Source organism: Oryctolagus cuniculus, chromosome 7, assembly GCF_964237555.1.
Source record: "Oryctolagus cuniculus chromosome 7, mOryCun1.1, whole genome shotgun sequence".
Lineage (NCBI taxonomy): Eukaryota > Metazoa > Chordata > Mammalia > Lagomorpha > Leporidae > Oryctolagus > Oryctolagus cuniculus.
In genome coordinates this window covers 78,917,876-78,937,591 of record NC_091438.1, presented here as the reverse complement: position 1 = coordinate 78,937,591, position 19,716 = coordinate 78,917,876, and the positions used below count along the sequence as shown (strand labels likewise).

The following is a 19,716-nucleotide window of genomic DNA, read 5'->3' as shown; positions in this document are numbered from 1 at the left end:
AGCTTGATGACATTCCAGTGTGTGTGTGTGTGTGTGCATGTGTATCACATTTTTCTTGAATGTACCCATTCATCTGATGATGGACACCATGGTTGATTCTGTATTTTGGCTATTATGAGCAGTGCTAAATGAACATGGTGGTACAGATATCTCTTTGATGAGTTCATGTATTTTAGGATATCCAGATTACAGGATCATATGGCAAGTCTATTTCTAGTTTTATAAGAAATCACTACACTATTTTCCAGTGGCTGCACTAATTTACATTTCCACCAACAGTGTGTAAAAGTTCCCCTTTCTCCACATCCTTGCCAACATTTGTTACTCTGACTTCTGGATCATAGCCATTCTGACAGGGGTGAGGTGATATTGTGGTTTTGATTTGTGTTTCCCTGCTCATCTTTTTATATATATTTGTTGGCCATTTGTATTTCTTCTTTTGAGAACTGTCTATTGAGGTCCTTTGCACACTAGATTGGTTGTTTTTTTGTTGTTGAGCTTTTGAATTGTTGATATATTCTGGATCTTACCTTTGTTGGATAAGTAGCTTGCAAATATTTTTCACCATTCCACTGGATGCATCTTCGCTCTGTTAATTGTTTCATTTGCTGTGCAGAAGCTTCTGAGTTTTATATAATCTCATTTTTCTAGTTTTGCTTTTATGGCCTGTACTTTGGGGATCTTATCCAAGAAGTCATCACATTCAGCAATGTCTTGAAATGTTTCCCCTACATTTTCTTCCAGTCACTTCCTAGTCTTAGGTCCTAAATTTAGACCTTTGCTCTATCTTGAGTTGATTTTTTTTAAGATTTATTTATTTATTTGAAAGGCAGAGTTACCGAGAGGCACAGGCAGAGAGAGGAGAGAGAGAGAAAGATACAGAGAGAGAGTTATCGTCCATCCATTGGTTCACCCCCCAGATGGCTGCAATAGTCAGAGCTGGGCCAACCTGAAGCCAGGAGCCAGGAGCCAGCAGCTTCCTCTGGGTCTCCCACATCGGTGCAGGGGCACAACTACTTGGGCCATCTTCCACTGCCTTTCCAGGCATATTAGCAGAGAGCTGGATCAGAAGTGGAGCAGCCAGGTCTCTAAGTGGTGTCCATATGGGATGCCAGCATTGCAGGCGACAGCCTTATCCTCCATGCCACAATGCCAGTTCCCAATCCCATAGGTTTTGATCTGTCGTGTTTTCATTTTAATTTATTTCAAGAATGTTTTTAATTTTCTTTTTAATTTCTTCAATGACCCATTGGTTATTCAGTAACATGTTGTTTAATTTTAACGTTCTATTGTTCTTGCTGTTGGTTTCTAGTTTTAGTCATTTGTGATCTGACAAGATACATGGTATGATTTAAATCTCTTTCAATTTACTGAGACTTGATTTGTGGCTTAACGTATGTTCTGTCCTAGAAAATGTTCCATGTGCTGATGAAGAGAATGTGTGTTCTGTAGGCATTGGGTGGAATGGCCTGTAAATGGCTGTTAGGCCCATTTGCTCAATAATACGGTTCAACTCCAGTGAATCTTTGTTGATTTTCTGTCTGGATGATCTGTTCATTGATGAGACTGGGGTGTTGAAGTCACCCACTATTATTGTATTGGAGTTTATCTCTCCCTTTATGTCTAATAGTATTTCTGTATGTATCTGGGGAGTCTTGTGCTGGGTGCATACATATTTATTATATCTTCTTGCCAAATGAATCCTTTTATAAATATGCAATGTCCTTCTTTGCCTCTTTTTACAGTTTTTGATTTAAAGCCTGTTTTATCTGATTTGAGTATAGCTACTCCTGTTCATTTTTGGTTTCCATTTGCCTAGTATATGTTTTTTCAGCCCTTCACTTTCAGTCTTGCGTATCCCATATCCTTATTTGTGAACTGAGTTTCTCGTATGCAGCATATGGTGGGGTCTTCATTTTTTTTAAGATTTATTTATTTATTTGAAAGTCAGAATTAGAGAAAGAGAGGGAGGGACAGAGAGGCAGAGAGATCTTCCATCCTCTGGTTCACTCCCTAGATGGCCACAATGGCCAAGGCTGAGCCAGGAGCTTCTTCCAGGTCTCCCATCTGGGTGGCAGGGGCCCAAACACTTGAGCCATCTTCTGCTGATTCTCCCAGGCCATTATCAGGGAGCTGGATTGGAAGTGGAACAGCTGGGACACAACCTGGAGCCCATATGAGATGCTGGCATCGCAGGGGGCATCTTTACCCACTATGCCGCAACGCTGGCCCCTAGTTTTGGTTCTTTTTTGCATTCAGTCAATCTAAAGCTTCTGGATAGGGAATTTAATCCATTTACATGAAAGCTTGGTATTGATAGATAAGAACGAACACCTACTATGTTGTTGATTGGTTGCTAATTCTGCCTACTCTGTTGGTGAATTTGGTGGTTACCACGTGCTTTCATGATGTTTAGTTCTAATACTGAACTCCCTTCAGAATTCATTGTAAGCGTGGTCTCATGGATGTGCCCTGAACCCAGCTCCATTCCTCCAAGGTGACCACAAGGTATACAGGAGATTTTACATCGGCGTCCATGAGGAAACAGGGACGGAATAGAGGCAGGTTCTTCCTGGGTCCCACCGGGCAGCTCCAAGTGGGTCTGAGGAAATTGGCACTGATTGTTACAGTCCTGCAGGGGTGTGCTCTCTGCCCCAGAAGTTGCCCTCACTCTGGCTCTGGTCATTTCTGGTAGCCGCTGCCCAGCTCTCTACAACCAACCGAGTCCTGGGCTCTGTGGGCATGGGGAGGGGAATGAGTCACTCAGACCCCAGTCAGCGCCCCCGGCTGGAGTTGAAGCAGGGCACTGTGGAATTTTCCCTCAGCTAAAGCGGCTTGTGGCGGTGCACACAGCAACTTCTCCCCACCCCGATGGGAAGATGGTGACTCTCAGCTGGCAGAGTGTCCTCCTCCCTCGCTGCCCCACGGGATCTCTGTCCTGTTCTGTCTGTTCTCCACTGACAATGCCCGTCAGCCCCCCTGGACACGTGGTCCTTCCTTTGCTTTTTTTGTATCCTTCTGTGGTTGAGGTCATCTTGGATCACTAGCTCCCCAACTTTTGTTTTTTAAATTTATTTATTTGAAATGCAGAGTGACAGGGAGAGAAAGAGAGAGAGAGAGAGATCCACAGAGAGAGAGGGAGCTTCTATCTGTTGGTTCATTCTCCAAATGGCTGCAACAGCCGGTGCTGGACCAATCTGAAGCCAGGAGCCAGGAGCTTCTTCTGAGTCTCCCATGTGGGTGTAGGGGCCCTAGCACTTGGGCCATTTTCTACTGCTTTCCCAGGCCATTAACAGGGAGCTGGGTTGGAAGTGGAGCAGCCAGGACTAGAACTTGTGCAGGGTAGGCCATGAATTATATTTTTGGGACCATGAACTTTTTAAAGAATCGAATGAAAACTATGACTTCTCTCGTGTTTAGATCCTGATGAATTAGACCTGTTTCTGGACGCTCAGCTTACCTGTTTGAGTAATCAATTTAACTGTGCCTATACTCACATCATATTATTTTTATTACATGAGTTTAGACTAAATTTTGTTATCTGCTAAGACCAGACCACCCTCACTACCTTTTTGAAGAAAAACAGAATTACTGGAAAATGGATCATTTTTTCTTTGTTTGTTTGAAAGGCAGAGAGAGAGAGTCAGAGAGAGACAGCAAGATCTTCAGTGTTCTAGCTCACTTTCTAAAAATCCCCGCAAGGCAGGGCTGAGCCAGGCCAAAGCCAAGAGGCAGGAACTCAGCGTGGTTTTCCCACATGGATGGCAGGGACCCACATACCTGAGCCGTCCCCTTCTGCCTCCAGGATGTGCACTGGCAGGAAGCCGGCTCGAAACCAGAGCAGCTGGAACTCTCAAGAGGCACTCCTCGGGCAGTGCTCCAATACCCCACATGGCAGCTCCAGGGCTGCGCCTGGATGAACTGTTAAAGAAGTTTCCACGCGAACTCAACAGTCATCCGCAAGAAAACACACACACATTCCTCCCTTCCTCTCAATCACAGGCGTATGGATAAAGATGTAAATTTTAAAAACACTAGTAGTATCTAGAGTTAGAGAGCTTCTAAGCAAGACTGGAAACCTAGAGGTCAGAAGGAAAAAATATGCATATAATATTAAATAAAAATTGACACTTTTGCCTTGGCAATTTCCATTATAAATAGGATGAAAAGACAAGGATAGACTAGGAAAGTATTTGTCACATATGACACGTGACACATAATTTCACTAACATAGAAGTTATCAAGAAAAATGCCATCTATTAGAAAAATGGGCAAAGGAAATGGAATTGTACTAAAGTACCTGGAAAAGATCAATAATTATACAATAATAACTTTAAACTCACTGTCAGTTCAGACAAACTCAAACAAAGATACACAAACTCAAACAAAGATACACAATTTTTCTACCATTACATTGGCAAAGTGTAAAAATGTAATGCTGGCAACAAAGAGAGTAGATGATATTTATTAATCAATTATTATACGCTAAGAACTTTATATGTTTTTTTATATAACGTTAAGGAAACAGCTCAGCTAGCAAATGTCAAAGGCAAGATTTAAACCTATGTAACCAGATGCCGGAAGCCCAGGCTTTGTTTCAACATGCCCAGCGTGGCTGAGGAAGCCAGGGAAAAGGCACTTTCATTCGTTGCCTGGGGCAGTGTGATTTGCGAAATCCTTTAGAGAAAGTTATGTGGCAATACTATTAATATTAAAAACGCATTCCCTTTGAACTGCCACCCCAGAAATCAAAGAGTTACCAGCATCTCGGCATTACTTACTCTTCAACTGCTTAGTAGAATTGACCTGTAAAATCTCTTGGACTTGGCAGTGTGTGTTTTCAATTTTGTGTTCTGTTTTGTTGTGAGTTTGATTTTAATTTTTTAAAAATGTATTTGTTTATTTGAAAGTCAGAGTTTGAGAGAGAGAAAGAGAAGTGAGAGAAAGAGAGAGAGAGGGAGAGAGAGAGGGAAGGAGAGAGATCTTCCAATCACTGGTTCACTCCCCAAATGGCTGCAATGGCGAGGGCGGCCAGGCTGAAGCCAGGAGCCAGGAGCTTCATTGGGATCTCCCATGTGGGTATTGAGGGCCAAAATACTTAGACCATCCTCCACCGCTTTTCCCAGGCCATTACCAGGGGGCTGGATTGGAAATGGAGCAGCTGGTACCGGGCTGCCACAGGGGCCGTGGTCATTGCAGGCAGAGGCTTTACCCAGTATGCCACAACACAGGCCCTGACTTTAATTTCTTACTGGTTATAGATTGTCGCTTGCTGTCTCTTCTTTAACTAGTTGTGGAAAGTTATAATTTTCCCAGGAAACTGTGCCGCTTACTAGGTTTTTGTCCCCCAGTTGCCAATCCACCCTTTTGCACCTGACAATGCTGGAACTGGAGCAAACCACCGACAACTCCAAGTGCTGGTCACCCAGCCCTAAGTATGAGGTTCTTCCTACATCTGTTAGCCCAGTGCTCTCTCTGCACCTGCTCAGCTCTCTCATACCTGCCTCCCCAAGCCCTTCCATTCATTTCTGTTTCTGTCCATCCAGCAGGACCCAAATGGCCCTGACACATTTCCCACGCTGAAGCTTCCTAATTTATTAAAATTCTTTATGGCAATACCTTATTTATTAAATCCCTGCAATATGTCCTGTGTCTTCTCATTCCTAATGAATGTGTTTGCTTTTACTTAATTTTGTCTATTTCCAGCAGTCTTTTAAAGTAATAATTAACTTGGACACTCTTTCATTTCCAACTTTTCTTTTTTTCCAATATAAGCAACGAACCGCTATAAATTACTCAGGAACTGCTCTTTAGCTGCATGTTTAAACACAGGAGTTTCATTATGTCTCAGTGTGTCGTATCGAGTCTGCTTATCTTCTCATTCCCATATTGAGCTCTCCTCTGAGTCATGAGTTATTTAGAAGTGTTGTAAAACTTCTACATGTATTGAGTATTCAAAAGTTATCCTTTTAATATTGATTTTTAAACTACACTCAGTGAGATTAAATGAATAAAATTAAATTCTGTGAATTTGCTGAGAAACTCACTACAGTCCTAGCAGAGATCAATTTTTATAAATATCGTATATGTCCCAAATTCTCAAATTTGGGAGCACAGAGTTCTATGTCTGTTCATTAGTTCAAGCTTAATTACACTGCTCCGTGTTCAAATCTTCCAGATCCAAATCTTCTTGTTTTATCAACTTGAGAGTGAAATGTTAAAATCTCTTACTGTGAGGATGAAACTGTCACTTTTTCTTCGCTTTAAAGCATTAGAATAGCAGAATGGATATCAACTGCAGCAGACTATCGGTGAAAAACCTGAAAGTAACACTTGCAAGAGTCCATTACTAATGAGTGGGCTGAGTCCACTGTGTGAAGGTTTACGGAGCCTTCAGAAAGCGTGAATTCTGCATCCACTCAGAAGGAGACGTGTCAAGTGAGAAGGCACAGTGCCGAGTGTGTACGTGGTGATCCCATTTAGCAAACACCCCTCCTCCCCGCCCCATGAACATGCTCTGCGATGTTTGACTTTGGAAAAAGACTGTTAACACCAGTCCCCAAACCCCCAGGTGAGCGACTGAGTGAGGGCGTGCGAAAGAGGGCCTGAAAAAAATCTTTATTTCGCCTCCTACAATAGCCTCTTCTACGCTGGCTATTTAAGTCAGTCTACTGTGAAAAGTGACGGTGGGAACACTATGTCAGGATTCCTGATAGATACACCCTGTGAAGACAAGCGAGTGACAAACGTGACCAGTCCATCTTGTTTATCGCAGGGGCATGCACATGTTGGTATGAACATGAAGGAATATCTGGTAACACTAACTCAATCAGTGTTCCAATACCCCGAAGGGAGAATTATGGAGGCCCTTTGGCTGCTCCCTTTGACTGCTATGTGTGTCTATATTATTGACATTCATTATCATACATTCCTGCTGCATGAGAAGTTTTCAAAGTCACAGATGTAACTGCAAAATGGCTATGAATGCGCACATAAAAAACCACCAGCAGCAATAGTGCAGGTGCATCCAATGCCTGACAGGCACGTCCGACACTCTAAAGCACATTTCTGAAGCCCCTGGGTTTCCGCCCCAGAAGGTACAGGAGAGTTGAATGGCAGAACATGGACTGTTCGTGTAGCCCCCGTCACGGAGCTGGCTCCAGAGGACGATCTTGGCTTGAAAACTGGCTAGACTCTCATCTGTGACCAGCTCCAACCTCGCGTGAGCAAACTGCTGCTCAAGCCCGGCGTGCTGGGACATGTGCAGGGGCGTGGGGGCTGTCTCTGACCCCAGACCACCAGAGTCACTAATTCTCAAAAGGGCCAGAGAAGACAGGGATATGGAGTGTGGTTTGTAAAAGCAAATTCAGGAGCTGGCACTTTGGCACAGCAGGTTAAAGCCATGCTCTGCAGTGCCAGCATCCCATGTGGGTGCTGGTTTGAGTTCCAACTGCTCTACTTCACATCCAGCTCCCTGTTACTGTGCCTGGGAAAGCAGTGGAAAATGGCCTGAGTCCTTGGACTCCTGTCCCCACACAGGAGACCAAGATGAAGCTCCAGGCTCCTGGCTTCAACTTGGCCCAGCTGGGCCATGCAGCTATTCTGGGAATGAACCAGTGGATCAAAAATCTCTCTCACTCTCTGCCTTTAAAGTAAATAAATAAATCTTTTAAAAGCATTATATTCAGGGGCTGGCACTATGGTGCAACAGGTTAAAGCCCTGGCCTGAAGCGCCGGCATCCCATATGGGCGCCGGTTCTAGTACCAGCTGCTCCTCCTCTGATCCAGCTCTCCGCTGTGGCCTGGGACAGCAGTACAAGATGGCCCAAGTCCTTGGGCCCCTGCACCCACATGGGAGACCCAGAAGAAGCTCCTGGCTTCTGGCTTCAGATCGGTGCAGCTCTGGCCATTGCGGCCATATGGGGAGTAAACCAGTAGATGGAAGACCTCTCTCTCTCTCTGTCTCTCCCTCTCTCTGTAACTCTGCCTCTCAAATAAATATTTAAAGAGCATTTTTAAAAAGCATATTCAATGTTCTAATCCAGTCTTTGATAGTAAAAGAAGCCTGTTTTCACAATACACGTTTGTCCAGTGGGGAGTATGCTGAACAGAACCAAGTTCCAGAGAGGTGAGAGAAATAATGGGAAGGTAGGCAGATTATTCCTGGTTGAATCATGCTTGGGAGACTGAATTAACAGCAGCTCCAAGTTGGGAAGTAACGTGATTCGAGTGTTTTACTGGATTATTTTGGCTGTGTGTTGGAGAAAGAACTGGAAGGAAACACGACAGGAAGCTCGCATTCGGCTCAACGATGGCCCTCGGGCTTCTTTTTTAAATGACTTATTTATGTGAAAGTTAGAGCTACACACAGACAGGGAGTGAGAGAGAGAGGGGAGAGAGAGAGAATCGATCTTCCATCCGTTGGTTCAGTCCCCAGGTGGCTGCAACAGCCAGCGATGGGCCAGGCTGAAACCAGGAGCCAGGAGCTTCCTCCAGGTCTCCCACGTGGACAGCAGGAGTCCAAGTACTCAGGCCATTTCCCACTGCTTTCCCAGGCAATCAGCAGGGAGTTGATCCAAAGTGGAGCACCTGGGTCTTGAACTGGCGTCCATGTAGGATGTCAGCATTGCAGGTGGGGGCTTTACCAGCTACGCCACAGCACCTGGTCCTTGGACTTCTTAATTTGGGAGCGGGAGCTGAAGAGGCTCCAATTAGATTCCTAGGTTTCTCCCTTGAGCAACTGGTATGAGATTAGGATAGGGAATACTGGAAGCAGCATTGGGGTATTTGGAGGGGTTAAAAATAGTAGATCCTAAATCCATATCATTTTCATTTCCCTCACTCTAGGAGACAGACAGAGGCCCGGGAAGGGGTTCCAGGGCTGACACCCAATTCCAAGCTTTCTGCCACATTTTTCAAACAGTGACCGCCCCTGTTGCTCCCTCCCCTCGGCCCTCATGAGCTTCTTTGCACCCCACACCCCTCAGCTGATGACAGGAGGCAGAGAGTCATGGGGGAGAAAAAAAATCACACCAGCCTGAGGGTATAAGGACCAAACAAAACCCAGGTAATCACTGATATATATCTTTTTATTATGCACAGATAAAAGACTTAAAACTGTGGTTATCAAAACTATACATCTAAGCATGTTCACAAAATTGCTGACACATTGAACAGAGGAAAGAATACAACAGGGGTGTTCAAACTGGCCACAGGGATTTTAAGGGTACTCTTTTTACCCTCATAGAAAATGAAAAACAGCAATCAAATCAGGCTCATTCAGGAAAAACCAGAAGAGAGAAGTATTGTATTTGGAAACTGATAATAGTACTTTTTAGAAAAACATCTGTCAGTTTCATGAACAACCCCTAGACAAAACAAACAGAAGAAAAATCACATACACAACTCACCCAACAAAATGTGCTCTGTTAACACAACGAGCAGTACAATCATCACTCAAACCATGAGGTAGTTACAGTACAAAAAGACTGGCACGCGTGTGCGCAGCCCACACACACTCACGATCATGCCTGCTAAGAACACACACAGGAAATGGATTTACAATCTTCTTATGAGCCAAGGAAAAGACCATTTCTGTTTGCTTAGACAGAAGAAAGCTCTCTGACTTTTGGAAACCCAGTAAGAGCTGGTAAACAGAACATAGTGAAGAGCTATAGGATCTGACACGGACAATCTGCCTTGGAGTTTCAACAACAGTTCCTGCATCAAACGGAACACAATGGCCTCTGTGAAGGAAGGGTGAATCCTGCAAAAGTGACAGGGCTTTGGGACAGAGTGCAGCTGCAACAGAACTGTTACAGAAACCTGCAGAACATGTTATAAACGTAGAGCTTGTCCTTTATATTGAAACTGTGAAGTATGAAGCAATCAGGAATGCTGTAACAAGCTAGGGAGAAACCATCCTGCATTTTTATGTCCATTTTTTAGAAACATTTCAGAAATACTCAACAACACTTACTCTCCAGTATGGGATCATGTTTTGTCGACGTGGACTTCTGGATCTGAGTAATGCTTCCGATAATGAAACCCAAACAAATAAAAAGTTACTTTTTCCTCTCTCTCTCTTTTAAAAATCTTTTGGTTTGCATCTATAAATTTGTAAATTAATTTTAAATTATTTATAAAATTGGTAATGTAGCATCTCTCTCAAAAATATACATTTAAATATATTACAGAAGTTATTAACTCTGTCCATCTAAGAAATCAATCTTTTAATACCTCCTAATAGCTAATTTTCTTTTTTTAACAAGATGAAAAGGTGTTTTTTTTTAAAAAAAAAAAAAGCAAAGAACTGATCCAAAGTTTTCACAGTAACTGAAATTAGACATTTCATATGGAGTAACTTAAATTTATCTAAAACATTTAAATATATCTTTATACACAAATTTTTGTAGTAAAATATAGCTATAAGTGACTTAAAGACTCGTCTTCTTTGAAGACATCTTTAAACTTTTTTATACATAGAATATGCTAAAACAATACATTCTGCTGAAGGTTAGGCAAAGCGCATTTCAAACACAGGTAGCGTAACCTACATCCTCCAATGATACCTTTACATTAAAAAAAACATGAACTGAAAGAAAAAATTCCTCTAACCTCATGTCTTCTTCAATTGTTTGTTATCATCTGAAAATAATTCAATATATCAGCTCAGATAGCCTGGATAACTCAGCACTAAAATAATCTGGTTAAAATTATCCTGATTTAATGTCTATAGTCATCAAATCAATCAGCTTATTACTCAATGAGTGGCAACAATTATTTCTCAATGCCTGTCCATCTCCGTTTACTTCTTTGCCATGTAGACACTGCCCTAGGGTTCTGAATTTCATCAACATTTCCTACTTTAGGTTCCATCATAACATCCTTATATTGAGGGCAGTGAGATGTGATATGAATTTTATGGGGGTAGAATCTAAATTGTACGTACAGAATTTTGGAGGAGAATTCTGGAAAAATAATTAATTTGTGCTAAAGCTATCTCTGAGCAATAAATGACCTGGCAGGGAAACTTCACTCTGGCATTTTTTTTTTTTTTAACATAGAGATATCACTGAGCTTATTTTAGCTGCAAAGTGGCATCATTTAATCAAATTCACCTCCACTCCTCTTTGAGTTTGGGATATATATTTAAGGCAAGAGAACTAAGCAATCCAAATGAGTGTTCTTTTCCCTGTCTCGGCACTGCCTTGGTAGAAGTGGTGACACTATTCATGGAAGGGACAGGAATCCAAGAGGACCTGCCATACATTTGCATCTCATACCAATTTGGCTTTTTACAAAACGGCCTTTGAAAAAGTTTGACATGTTTTGAGTAGAAACACTCATTTTACCAAATATAACTTAATAAGTTCCAACTGGAAGCTTAGGACATTTTCAAAAGGGAAACTTGCCCTTCCTCAATGAAGAAAACAAATGTGCTAGAACATGACACGTTATGTGTTTGTACTTGCCTGCACATCCGCACGCATCACTGTGCAAATTCCTCCTTAGCCTTACGATTGAATTTCGCCCCAATTGAAGCATGAATTTATCAATACAAAGTGTCAGAAATGGCCATACATCTGCAGTTCCAGATTTCGACCATTTTCAATGTCTATATGCCTAGAAGAGATACAAACTTTGCATGAAGACATTTTTGCAGTCGGTGTGTGCGAGTGTGGGCAGAACAGGAAGCTGATAAGGTCATCAGCATTGGTTTTGGCCCAGGGCACCAGAAAGGAATGTCGCCCTGATGTGTGGCAGGATGCAGTCCCCAAGGGCAGCACCTTGCAAGCCCACACATCAGTCCCCACGGGAAGTGGCAGAGTCGGGCCGGAAGTGCGCAGCCAGACAAGGGGGCCACCTAGACAGGGAGGAGCACGCCACAAGGCGTGAAGTGTTTCTGTAGCTTTACATCCCCGTTCAGAGAGAAGAGACTTCCGCCGCGTCTCCTCGCTGGTTCCGCTGTCTGGCCATTATCCTTGACCACCTCCTTGAGTGTGGATGCTCTCACCTGGACGAAGCAGCATTTTAAAAACTGGGATGTGTTTCACATTGAAAGCCCCCCAGCCTGGGCGGGCTGGTGGAGCAGGCCACCACCTTAGCTTTCTCATGCAGACGCTAGTGTATGACACAAGTCCAGGGGCCACGGTGGGGTGGGAGTGGGGCTGTGAATACAAAAGGTGATCTTTATACTGAACTCCACTCTCTCTTTACAAGGGAACCGGCATCAAGCCTTCCGAGTCTGGACACGTCCGGCCTTGCCCTTGGCAGTGGCTGGGCTGGGCTAGGCCGTGCTGCTGCTGGAGCACGGGGTACTCTGCGTGCTGCCGATACTGTGGGCCGCACTGCTGTTTTCTGAGGCCGGCGGGGACGTGGGGACTTGCTGCCTTCCCGCTGTTTCTCCTGCGGTTAAGGAAAGGGGGAGAGAAGCAGACATGTCAGGGATGCACCATCCAGAAAAGGACAACACTCGCCCAGTCCCTCCCCTCCCCCACTGCCCTTCCATCCAACGCTTTGGTATACCTCAGACACAAGCCCCTGTCCTGGGTAGCTAGAAGAGCTTGTGCCATAGGACTTGGTATGTAGTCACCAGCCTGATGGGTGGTTATGGTGACTAGGACCCCTGACAGCTGGGGCACAGGCCCTGGATTTCTGGCCTGAAACCACTGGCCAGCACCTAGTCAGAGACCATCCCCCATTTCCCTTCACAAAGCTGCTTTAGGGTTTCACGGCACAATTTTTAAATGGTAGTAAGCGAGGGTGGCAAGGTGGGAGCCTTTATCAGAACGCACTTGTTAAAAGCTGAGATGGTGGGGTCTGGACTTTGCTCCAGCTCCAGCACAGTGTGCCTACACTTTCAAAGGCAGTGGGCTGGAGCAGGCGACTGCCAGCCAGCACGGGCCCTGTGCACCGAGGCTCTGCCTGGAGCGCACCGCGAGTGGCCCGGCACGCTCGGCCCTGCACTGCCGTGGAGCCGGTTCTGGGTTCTGGAAGGAAGGAGCCTTCGGGTCACACACATGGTTTGCATTTCACAGCACAGAAACCCTGGAGTCGGTCTCGTCGCCAGCAAACCTGGCCGCAGTGCAGGCCTGGAGAAACGGTGCCAGGCAAGGGAAAACACTGGGGGCTCTCCCGCGGAAAACACTGCTTTTCTTTTCTTTTCTTTTTTTTTTTTTTAAAGGTGGAGCAAAAACTACACCAACAGGGCTCCTACGCCTGTTTGGGGCAGAGCTTCCTTGTTCCTGTCCATCAGCTCAGATAAGCTACCCAGGAGGCCTCTGTCCAACAGAACCGAGCAAGCTCGGAGCTCTAAGGAACTTGAGTGGGGACTTCCATTCCCCTTCTGGGGCCCCTCAACAGCCTCTGCCAAAGAAGCAGTTCTGCAAAACGTCCACGCGGTGCCCGGCGTGGCTCTGCCCACTGCCTTCCCAGCTCCCCCGCTCCACCCACCACTGCCTCTTCTGGGGTGGGTGGGATGGAGAGGGGCAGGGCCCCCGTCACTCTCCTCTTCCGGGACTCTCCCCAGCGCTGCCCCCTTGGCTCTGCGTGTGCCTGGGATGAAGGGCGGAGAAGCGGAGAAGGGGTAAGGCTTCTGTCGAACATTCAGTTTCCTCGGAGAGGGAGCTTTCCTTCTAGAAGGGACTCGCGTCTCGTAACCATTCTGATGTCCACAAAAACCAGCTCTGGGGACCTGAACGATGAGTTCTCTGACTTTAAGAGTTCGGCATCCTTAAAACCTGCAGGCAGATCCACACCCAGCTGATGCTTCCTGTTCTCAGCTGGAGGCACTAAGGTGGCTCTATGTGAACCACATTTAAAAGTCTCTCTGCCCGGCGCCGCGGCTCACTAGGCTAATCCTCCGTGCCGGATTCTGTCCCAGTTGCCCCTCTTCCAGGCCAGCTCTCTGCTGTGGCCCGGGAGTGCAGTGGAGGATGGCCCAGGTGCTTGGGCCCTGCACCCCACGGGAGACCAGGATAAGTACCTGGCTCCTGCCATCGGATCAGCCCAGTGCGGCGGCCGCAGTGCACCAGCCACGGCAGCCATTGGAGGGTGAACCAACGGCAAAAGGAAGACCATTCTCTCTGTCTCTCTCTCTCTCTCACTGTCCACTCTGCCTGTCAAAAAAAAAAAAAAAAAAAAAAAAGTCTCTCTGCCATGTTGTAAAGGATCCATTAGAAAAGCAGCAGGCACTCAAAGCCCTCCCCTCCCTCTTCCGGCTGACCTGGCCTCGAGTGCTCGGCTTGACAGCACCTGAGGTGACACGGCCTTGCCCCCCACAGCACCAGGGAGCGAGTCAGTCTCCTCCCAAGTTCGCCCTGTGCTTGCGTATTCGCCTTCAGGACAAGTGCCAGCGCTCTGCCCTGCCCAGGAAGTCTGAATATTTGCTTGCCGGTGTCTATTTGCCAAACGCGGTTTGTTGCCATGTCAGTTTATTTTCATCAGTGTCCATTTGAAAAAAAGGTCTTTCAACTTCCAGAGTTTTGGAAACTCTTGTCCCGGGAATGGAAAACACGGTTCAAAATAAAGCCTCCACAAAACAGAGGCCCCTCGGCTCGGGGCTGCGGGCTGCGTGCCACCCGGGGGGACAGGTCAACTCGTGCAGCGAGGTGCCAGGGACATCTCTGGCGAGACGCTGCTTGCACGCATTGAGACTCCTTCTGTGCACCGTCCCTGCCACCTCAGGCGTTGTTTTCACATGAGACACCAGATTTCTCGATATGGGCAAGTTTGTGCGAGCTTTCACCTTTTGATACAATCAAGAAAAAGCTTCCTGGCTGTCAGATGGAGGTGGTCCCCCAGGAAAGGTCACTGATTTCTGGCTGCGGCTCCAGCGCCTTGCTACCGGAGACAGACTCCGGGAGACAGGGGTGATGGCTCAAGCAATGGGTTCCCACCACTTGGAGACTGGAATATGTTTCCGGCTCCTGGCTTTGGCCTGGCTTCGTCCAAGCCATTGCAGACATGTGGAGAGTGAACTAGTGGATAGAACTTTTCTCCTCTCTCTCTCTCTCTCTCAAATAAATTAATCAAACTCATTTTAAAATGCAAGGTTCTGGACCTGACCAAGTAACTGTGTAACTCTGTACTGGTGGCCTCTGTTCTCCGGGCCTCCATTTTGCCCTATGGAAAAAGGAGATGCAGGGCAAACCAGTAACTTCCCAAGGGCACTCCTTTGAGAAGCTGATAAAAAAGTGAGGGCAGGACTCTGTACTGAGAGAGTGCTTTAAATGCACACACGCACACGCACACGCACGCACACGCACGCGCACGCACATGCACACACACACTTGTATTTGCTCCCCAGATAGCACCAGGATGACAGTATGTAAACAGCCGTGCTCTGTCACAGACCCTGCAAACGTGCACCAAACGGTGGCAGCGGGCACATCTGGGAGACGGGGTGCGACAGGGCTGTAGGCAGTGGGGCTGGCTGAACTTGTGCACAAGCAGCAGCAGGATTTCTCTAGCTCTCCTCCCTCACATCACCGGGCCAGCCCCTGCCCTTCCTCTTCCGGGGGAAGATCGGAAGTTGACTCTCCGAAGAAGGTGCACCTGAGGGTTCCAGGAAGACGGGAGGCGAGAGGAGGGGATGGAGTGAAGAACGGCATGCCCCGCTGCCCTGGCTTCCTGTGCTCAGCCTGACTGCCCGAGGCGACATGGCCTTGCCCCTCGCAGCGGCAGGGAGCGAGTCTGGCTCCTCCAAGGTTTGCCCTGTGCTTGCGTATTCGCCTTCAGGCCAAGTGCCAGCGCTTTGCCCTGCTGAATATTTGCTTGCCGGTGTCTATTTGCCAGACACGGTTTGTTGCCATGTCAGTTTATTTTCATCAGTGTCCGTTAAGCAGGTCTTTCAATACCCAGATGCACACTTTCAAGGTAGGAAAGAGGAAGCCGGTTTTATAGAAAACCCGATGAGTTAAAAAGGACAAGATGTGAGAATGTGACAGTAAATGGTCTCATCAGATCACCGGCAGGAAGTTTACAACTGTGTCCCCTCCACAAGCTCAGAACTCCCACAGTCTTTAAATCAGCCTGCATTAATGTCCTCAGATAGGGAAGTTACTGCACCCATGAGGAAAGAACAGATTTTGTTTTTTATAAAAGGAAAATTCATAAGAAAAAATCCTTGGAATGTAAACATTTGGGGGCACTCTTCAAAACCCCGTAGGCAGGCACTGGGCCTAGCAGTGAAGATGCCCACATCCCCCCTCAGAGCACCTATGTCTGATTCCAGGCTCCAGCTCCTGAGTCTGGATTCCTAGTAGCAAGGCCCCTGGAGGCAGCAGGGAATGGTTCAAGTAAGTGGGTCCCTGCCACCCATGTGGGAGGCCTGCATTGAGAGCCCAGAACCTGGCCCCAGCCCTGGCCCAATGCCCACTGTTGTGGGTGTTCAGGGGAGCACTTGCACGTGCTCTCTCTCTTTCTCTCCTGTACTTCTCAAATAAAATTAAAACAAGGCAAAACAAACAACAACAACATCAGGAAGCCTCCCAGAAATCAAAGAAAGTAAAAAGATGGAGAACAGGAAAGAAAGGAAAGAGGACCCATCAAGAAGTTCAACTTTCAAATGCAATTATTTCTAGAATGAGAGAAAACAGAAACAAGAAAGAATGAATTCTGAAAAACCTCAGTGCTGAAAGACTGATGCACATAGACGGAAAGGGCCCAATTAATGCCCAGCATAACGTATGAAAATTCACCCGGGTCAAGGGATACCACTGTAAAATCTCTCCCAGAAGGAAAAAAAACAGGACACAGACAAAAGATACTGGAAATGTGAATGGCTTTGGACTCCCCATTAGGAATCCCCAGAATTAGAAGGCAAGAGCAGTACTTGGGGCTGCGCTGTGGCATAGTGGGTAAAGCTGCTGCTTGCAGTGTCAGCATCCCATCTGGGCACCAGTTTGAGTCCTGGCTGTTCCACTTCCAATCCAGCTCTCTGCTATAGCCTGGGAAAGCAGTAGAAAATGGCCCAAGTCCTTGGGCCCCTGTACCCATGTGGAATACCCGGAAGAAGCTCCTGGCTTCAGATCTATACAGCTCTGGTCGTTGCGGCCAATTGGGGAGTGAACCAGCAGATGGAAGACCTCTCTCTCTCTCCGCCTCTCCTTATCTCTCTGTGTAACTCTGACTCTCAAGTAAATAAATAAATCTTAAAAACAAAAGAGAGAGCAGTGCTTTCAAAATTTGCAAGGACAGTGATTTATCGACCAGCATTCTATACCTTGCTAAACTGTCTACTGAGTGTTTCTATACATAAGGACATTTGCATACACACAAGGTGTGAAAAACACTGACTTCCTACCTCCCCTTTAAACCTGGAAGAAAATGAAGCTAACAGAGGGCGGTGAAGCAGGCAGTTATTAATCCTAAGGAAAATGAGAAGTCATGCAGGAAAAATAGCAGAGATATTACACTGCACGGCTGCATTGTGGTTGGCATCCAGGTAGGCATAATAATGTAAACAGTGAGACAGACCTACCCGGAATTTCAGGATAATTCTGTTAGCAGGATGGGGCGGAGGAACAGGAAGGGAATGAATGAGATGCACGACGGGGCACGGGGGTGGAAGAGCTAAGTCCTTACTTTCCACAGTTGGTGGTCGACCATGGAGTCTGAAACTACAAAGCAGCAGCAGTAGACTGTTCTTTAGAGATATGGATTAATGTCCCCAAAAAATCAATTAGAAGTCAGAAACGGTGATCTGGGGAGTGAGACAAGAGGGTGGGGCTGTAGGGATCTGATTTTTTCATAAACATTCCAAAACTATTTCAATTTTTACCTATGTGCACATATTGCTTTGAGAAAGCTAAAAAGTTTGGGGCCAGCGCTGTGGCGCAGTAGGTTAATGCCCTGGCCTGAAGTGCCGGCATCCCATATGGGCACCAGTTCGGGACCCGGCTGCTCCACTTCCGATCCAGCTGTCTGCTATGGCCCGGGATAGCAGTAGAAGATGGCCCAGGTCCTTGGGCCCCTGCCTCAATGTGGGAGACACGGAAGAAGCTCCTGGCTCCTGGCCTTGGATCGGCGCAGCTCCGGACATTGCAGCTATCTGGAGAGTGAACCATCGGATGGAAGACTTCTCTCTCTCTCTCTCTCTCTCTCTCTGTGAACTCTGACTTTCAAATAAATAAATAAATCTTTAAAAAAAAGTTACATGTTTTATAAAGCTTCTTCCCTCTCATTAATAAAACAACAGATCTAATTTTGCATGTGCCTCTGGGGACCTTTAGGGACTAGGGGTCGGGGACCCCTGCACTAGCCAGGCCCCAGGAGCGTGAGGAATCTATGGCTGCTTCCCAGTCCTGAGCCTCGCCTCCTCTCTGCACCACCTTCAGAGAGTGAAGGAATGCCGGTTTCTCAACAGAATTACCTGGCCTTAAGAAAGCATCTCTTATTGTGTGCCCAGCCATTTTAGATTAACACACATTCCAAGTATTAAGTCAATATCCACAATTCAATGATGGGACTTGGCTTTGCGTCCAGTGCTGCAGATAGACTTGGGGGCATAATCAAAATAAAGGCATCCAAAGGAAAGATTGCTCTTGACCTGGAGGCAAATACCGCCTGAGCCTTCAAATATCCCGTGTACAAGCTGAGTCCCTGAGCTGAGGTCGCCTAGGAACTGAATGGACTCAGTCGGACTTTGCACACCCAGCTCTCCCCACCAGCCACGTTTCATAGGCTCCCTATTCGTCTGAACTCGCCACTGGCTGTCCCTGGTATGAAACACAGAGGGGGTGGACAAGAAACCACCACCTAATCCTGAAGTAGGCCTTCTCCACGCCCTGTGATGCTGCTATTCTTTATGAAAAGTAAGCCAGCTAAACCGGACAGCACAGCTTTGAATAAAAAGTGATCCTGAAGCTGTACCAAAAGCGATGCTAACTGATTCTGGAGCCCTGAATGATGGTTCCAAATGGGCCTAATTTATTTGGCTGGAAAGCATCACAGGAAGTTTTTTTGGTTTTGCTGTTCTTTAATCTGCTTACAAGCCCAGTTCTGTGTTCTCAGTCCTCAAAAGCTCCCCCTGGAGTCTCTGGCTTGAGAGAAAGGGCATCAGTAACAGCAAGCCTCAAGCTCGGCAAGCGGCCGTCCACACCATCCAGCCTGGCTTTGATTGGATCAGGCTTGTGTGTGTGGCTGTGCACAGGAGTCTGGTGCTGTCAAAGGATCTCAGTGGGCTGTGTTCCACTGAGTGCCACTGGCTGTCCTGCGTTCTGCCTGGACCTGGCAGCCTGGCCCTAGGTTAGCTTGGACAGTCTGAGGGTCCAGATCCATAACCAGAGCCAGCCTGTGGCTAAGCAGGCACACGGTTTAAGCACCTGTTTGAAATCCTCAGGACGGCAGAGTTTTCTTGGAGTACTTTCAAGTTCATTCCCCATTCCCAACTGACAACACTGGTTGCCAACAGCCCTAGAACCTCTCAGACATGTAGGAGTTAGAAAAAGTTTCAAAGACCTGTTAGCTTGAGATCTGAACATGTCAATAGTCCCATGATAAAATTATGTACTTTGCTAAAAGCTGACCCTCTGGTCCCTTTATAAACTGTTCATGAGGAAGAGTATTCCTACACTCATTCACAGATAACTGAATACCCAGAATCTTATATTCTCTTTCTCTTACACACACACACATACACACACACACATCACAGAAAGCATACTTTATTCAAAGGTTGCTGGTTGGGGCTGGCATTGTAGTGTAGCAGGT

The 19,716-nt window shown here is 46.4% G+C and overlaps 1 protein-coding gene across 10 annotated transcripts in view; it reads right to left on the bottom strand.

The window, feature by feature from the left end:
• Positions 1 to 9,071: 9,071 nt before the first annotated feature.
• TGFBR3 (transforming growth factor beta receptor 3) overlaps positions 9,072 to 19,716 on the bottom strand; it is a 216,901-nt gene continuing 206,256 nt past the window's right edge. For all 10 annotated transcript variants that reach the window (XM_008264892.4, XM_070078049.1, XM_008264894.4 and 7 more), the window contains one exon: positions 9,072 to 12,408. In XM_008264892.4, the coding sequence (XP_008263114.1) occupies positions 12,290 to 12,408 (119 nt within the window). In that variant the 3' untranslated portion in view covers positions 9,072 to 12,289. The remainder of the gene's footprint in view (positions 12,409 to 19,716) is intronic.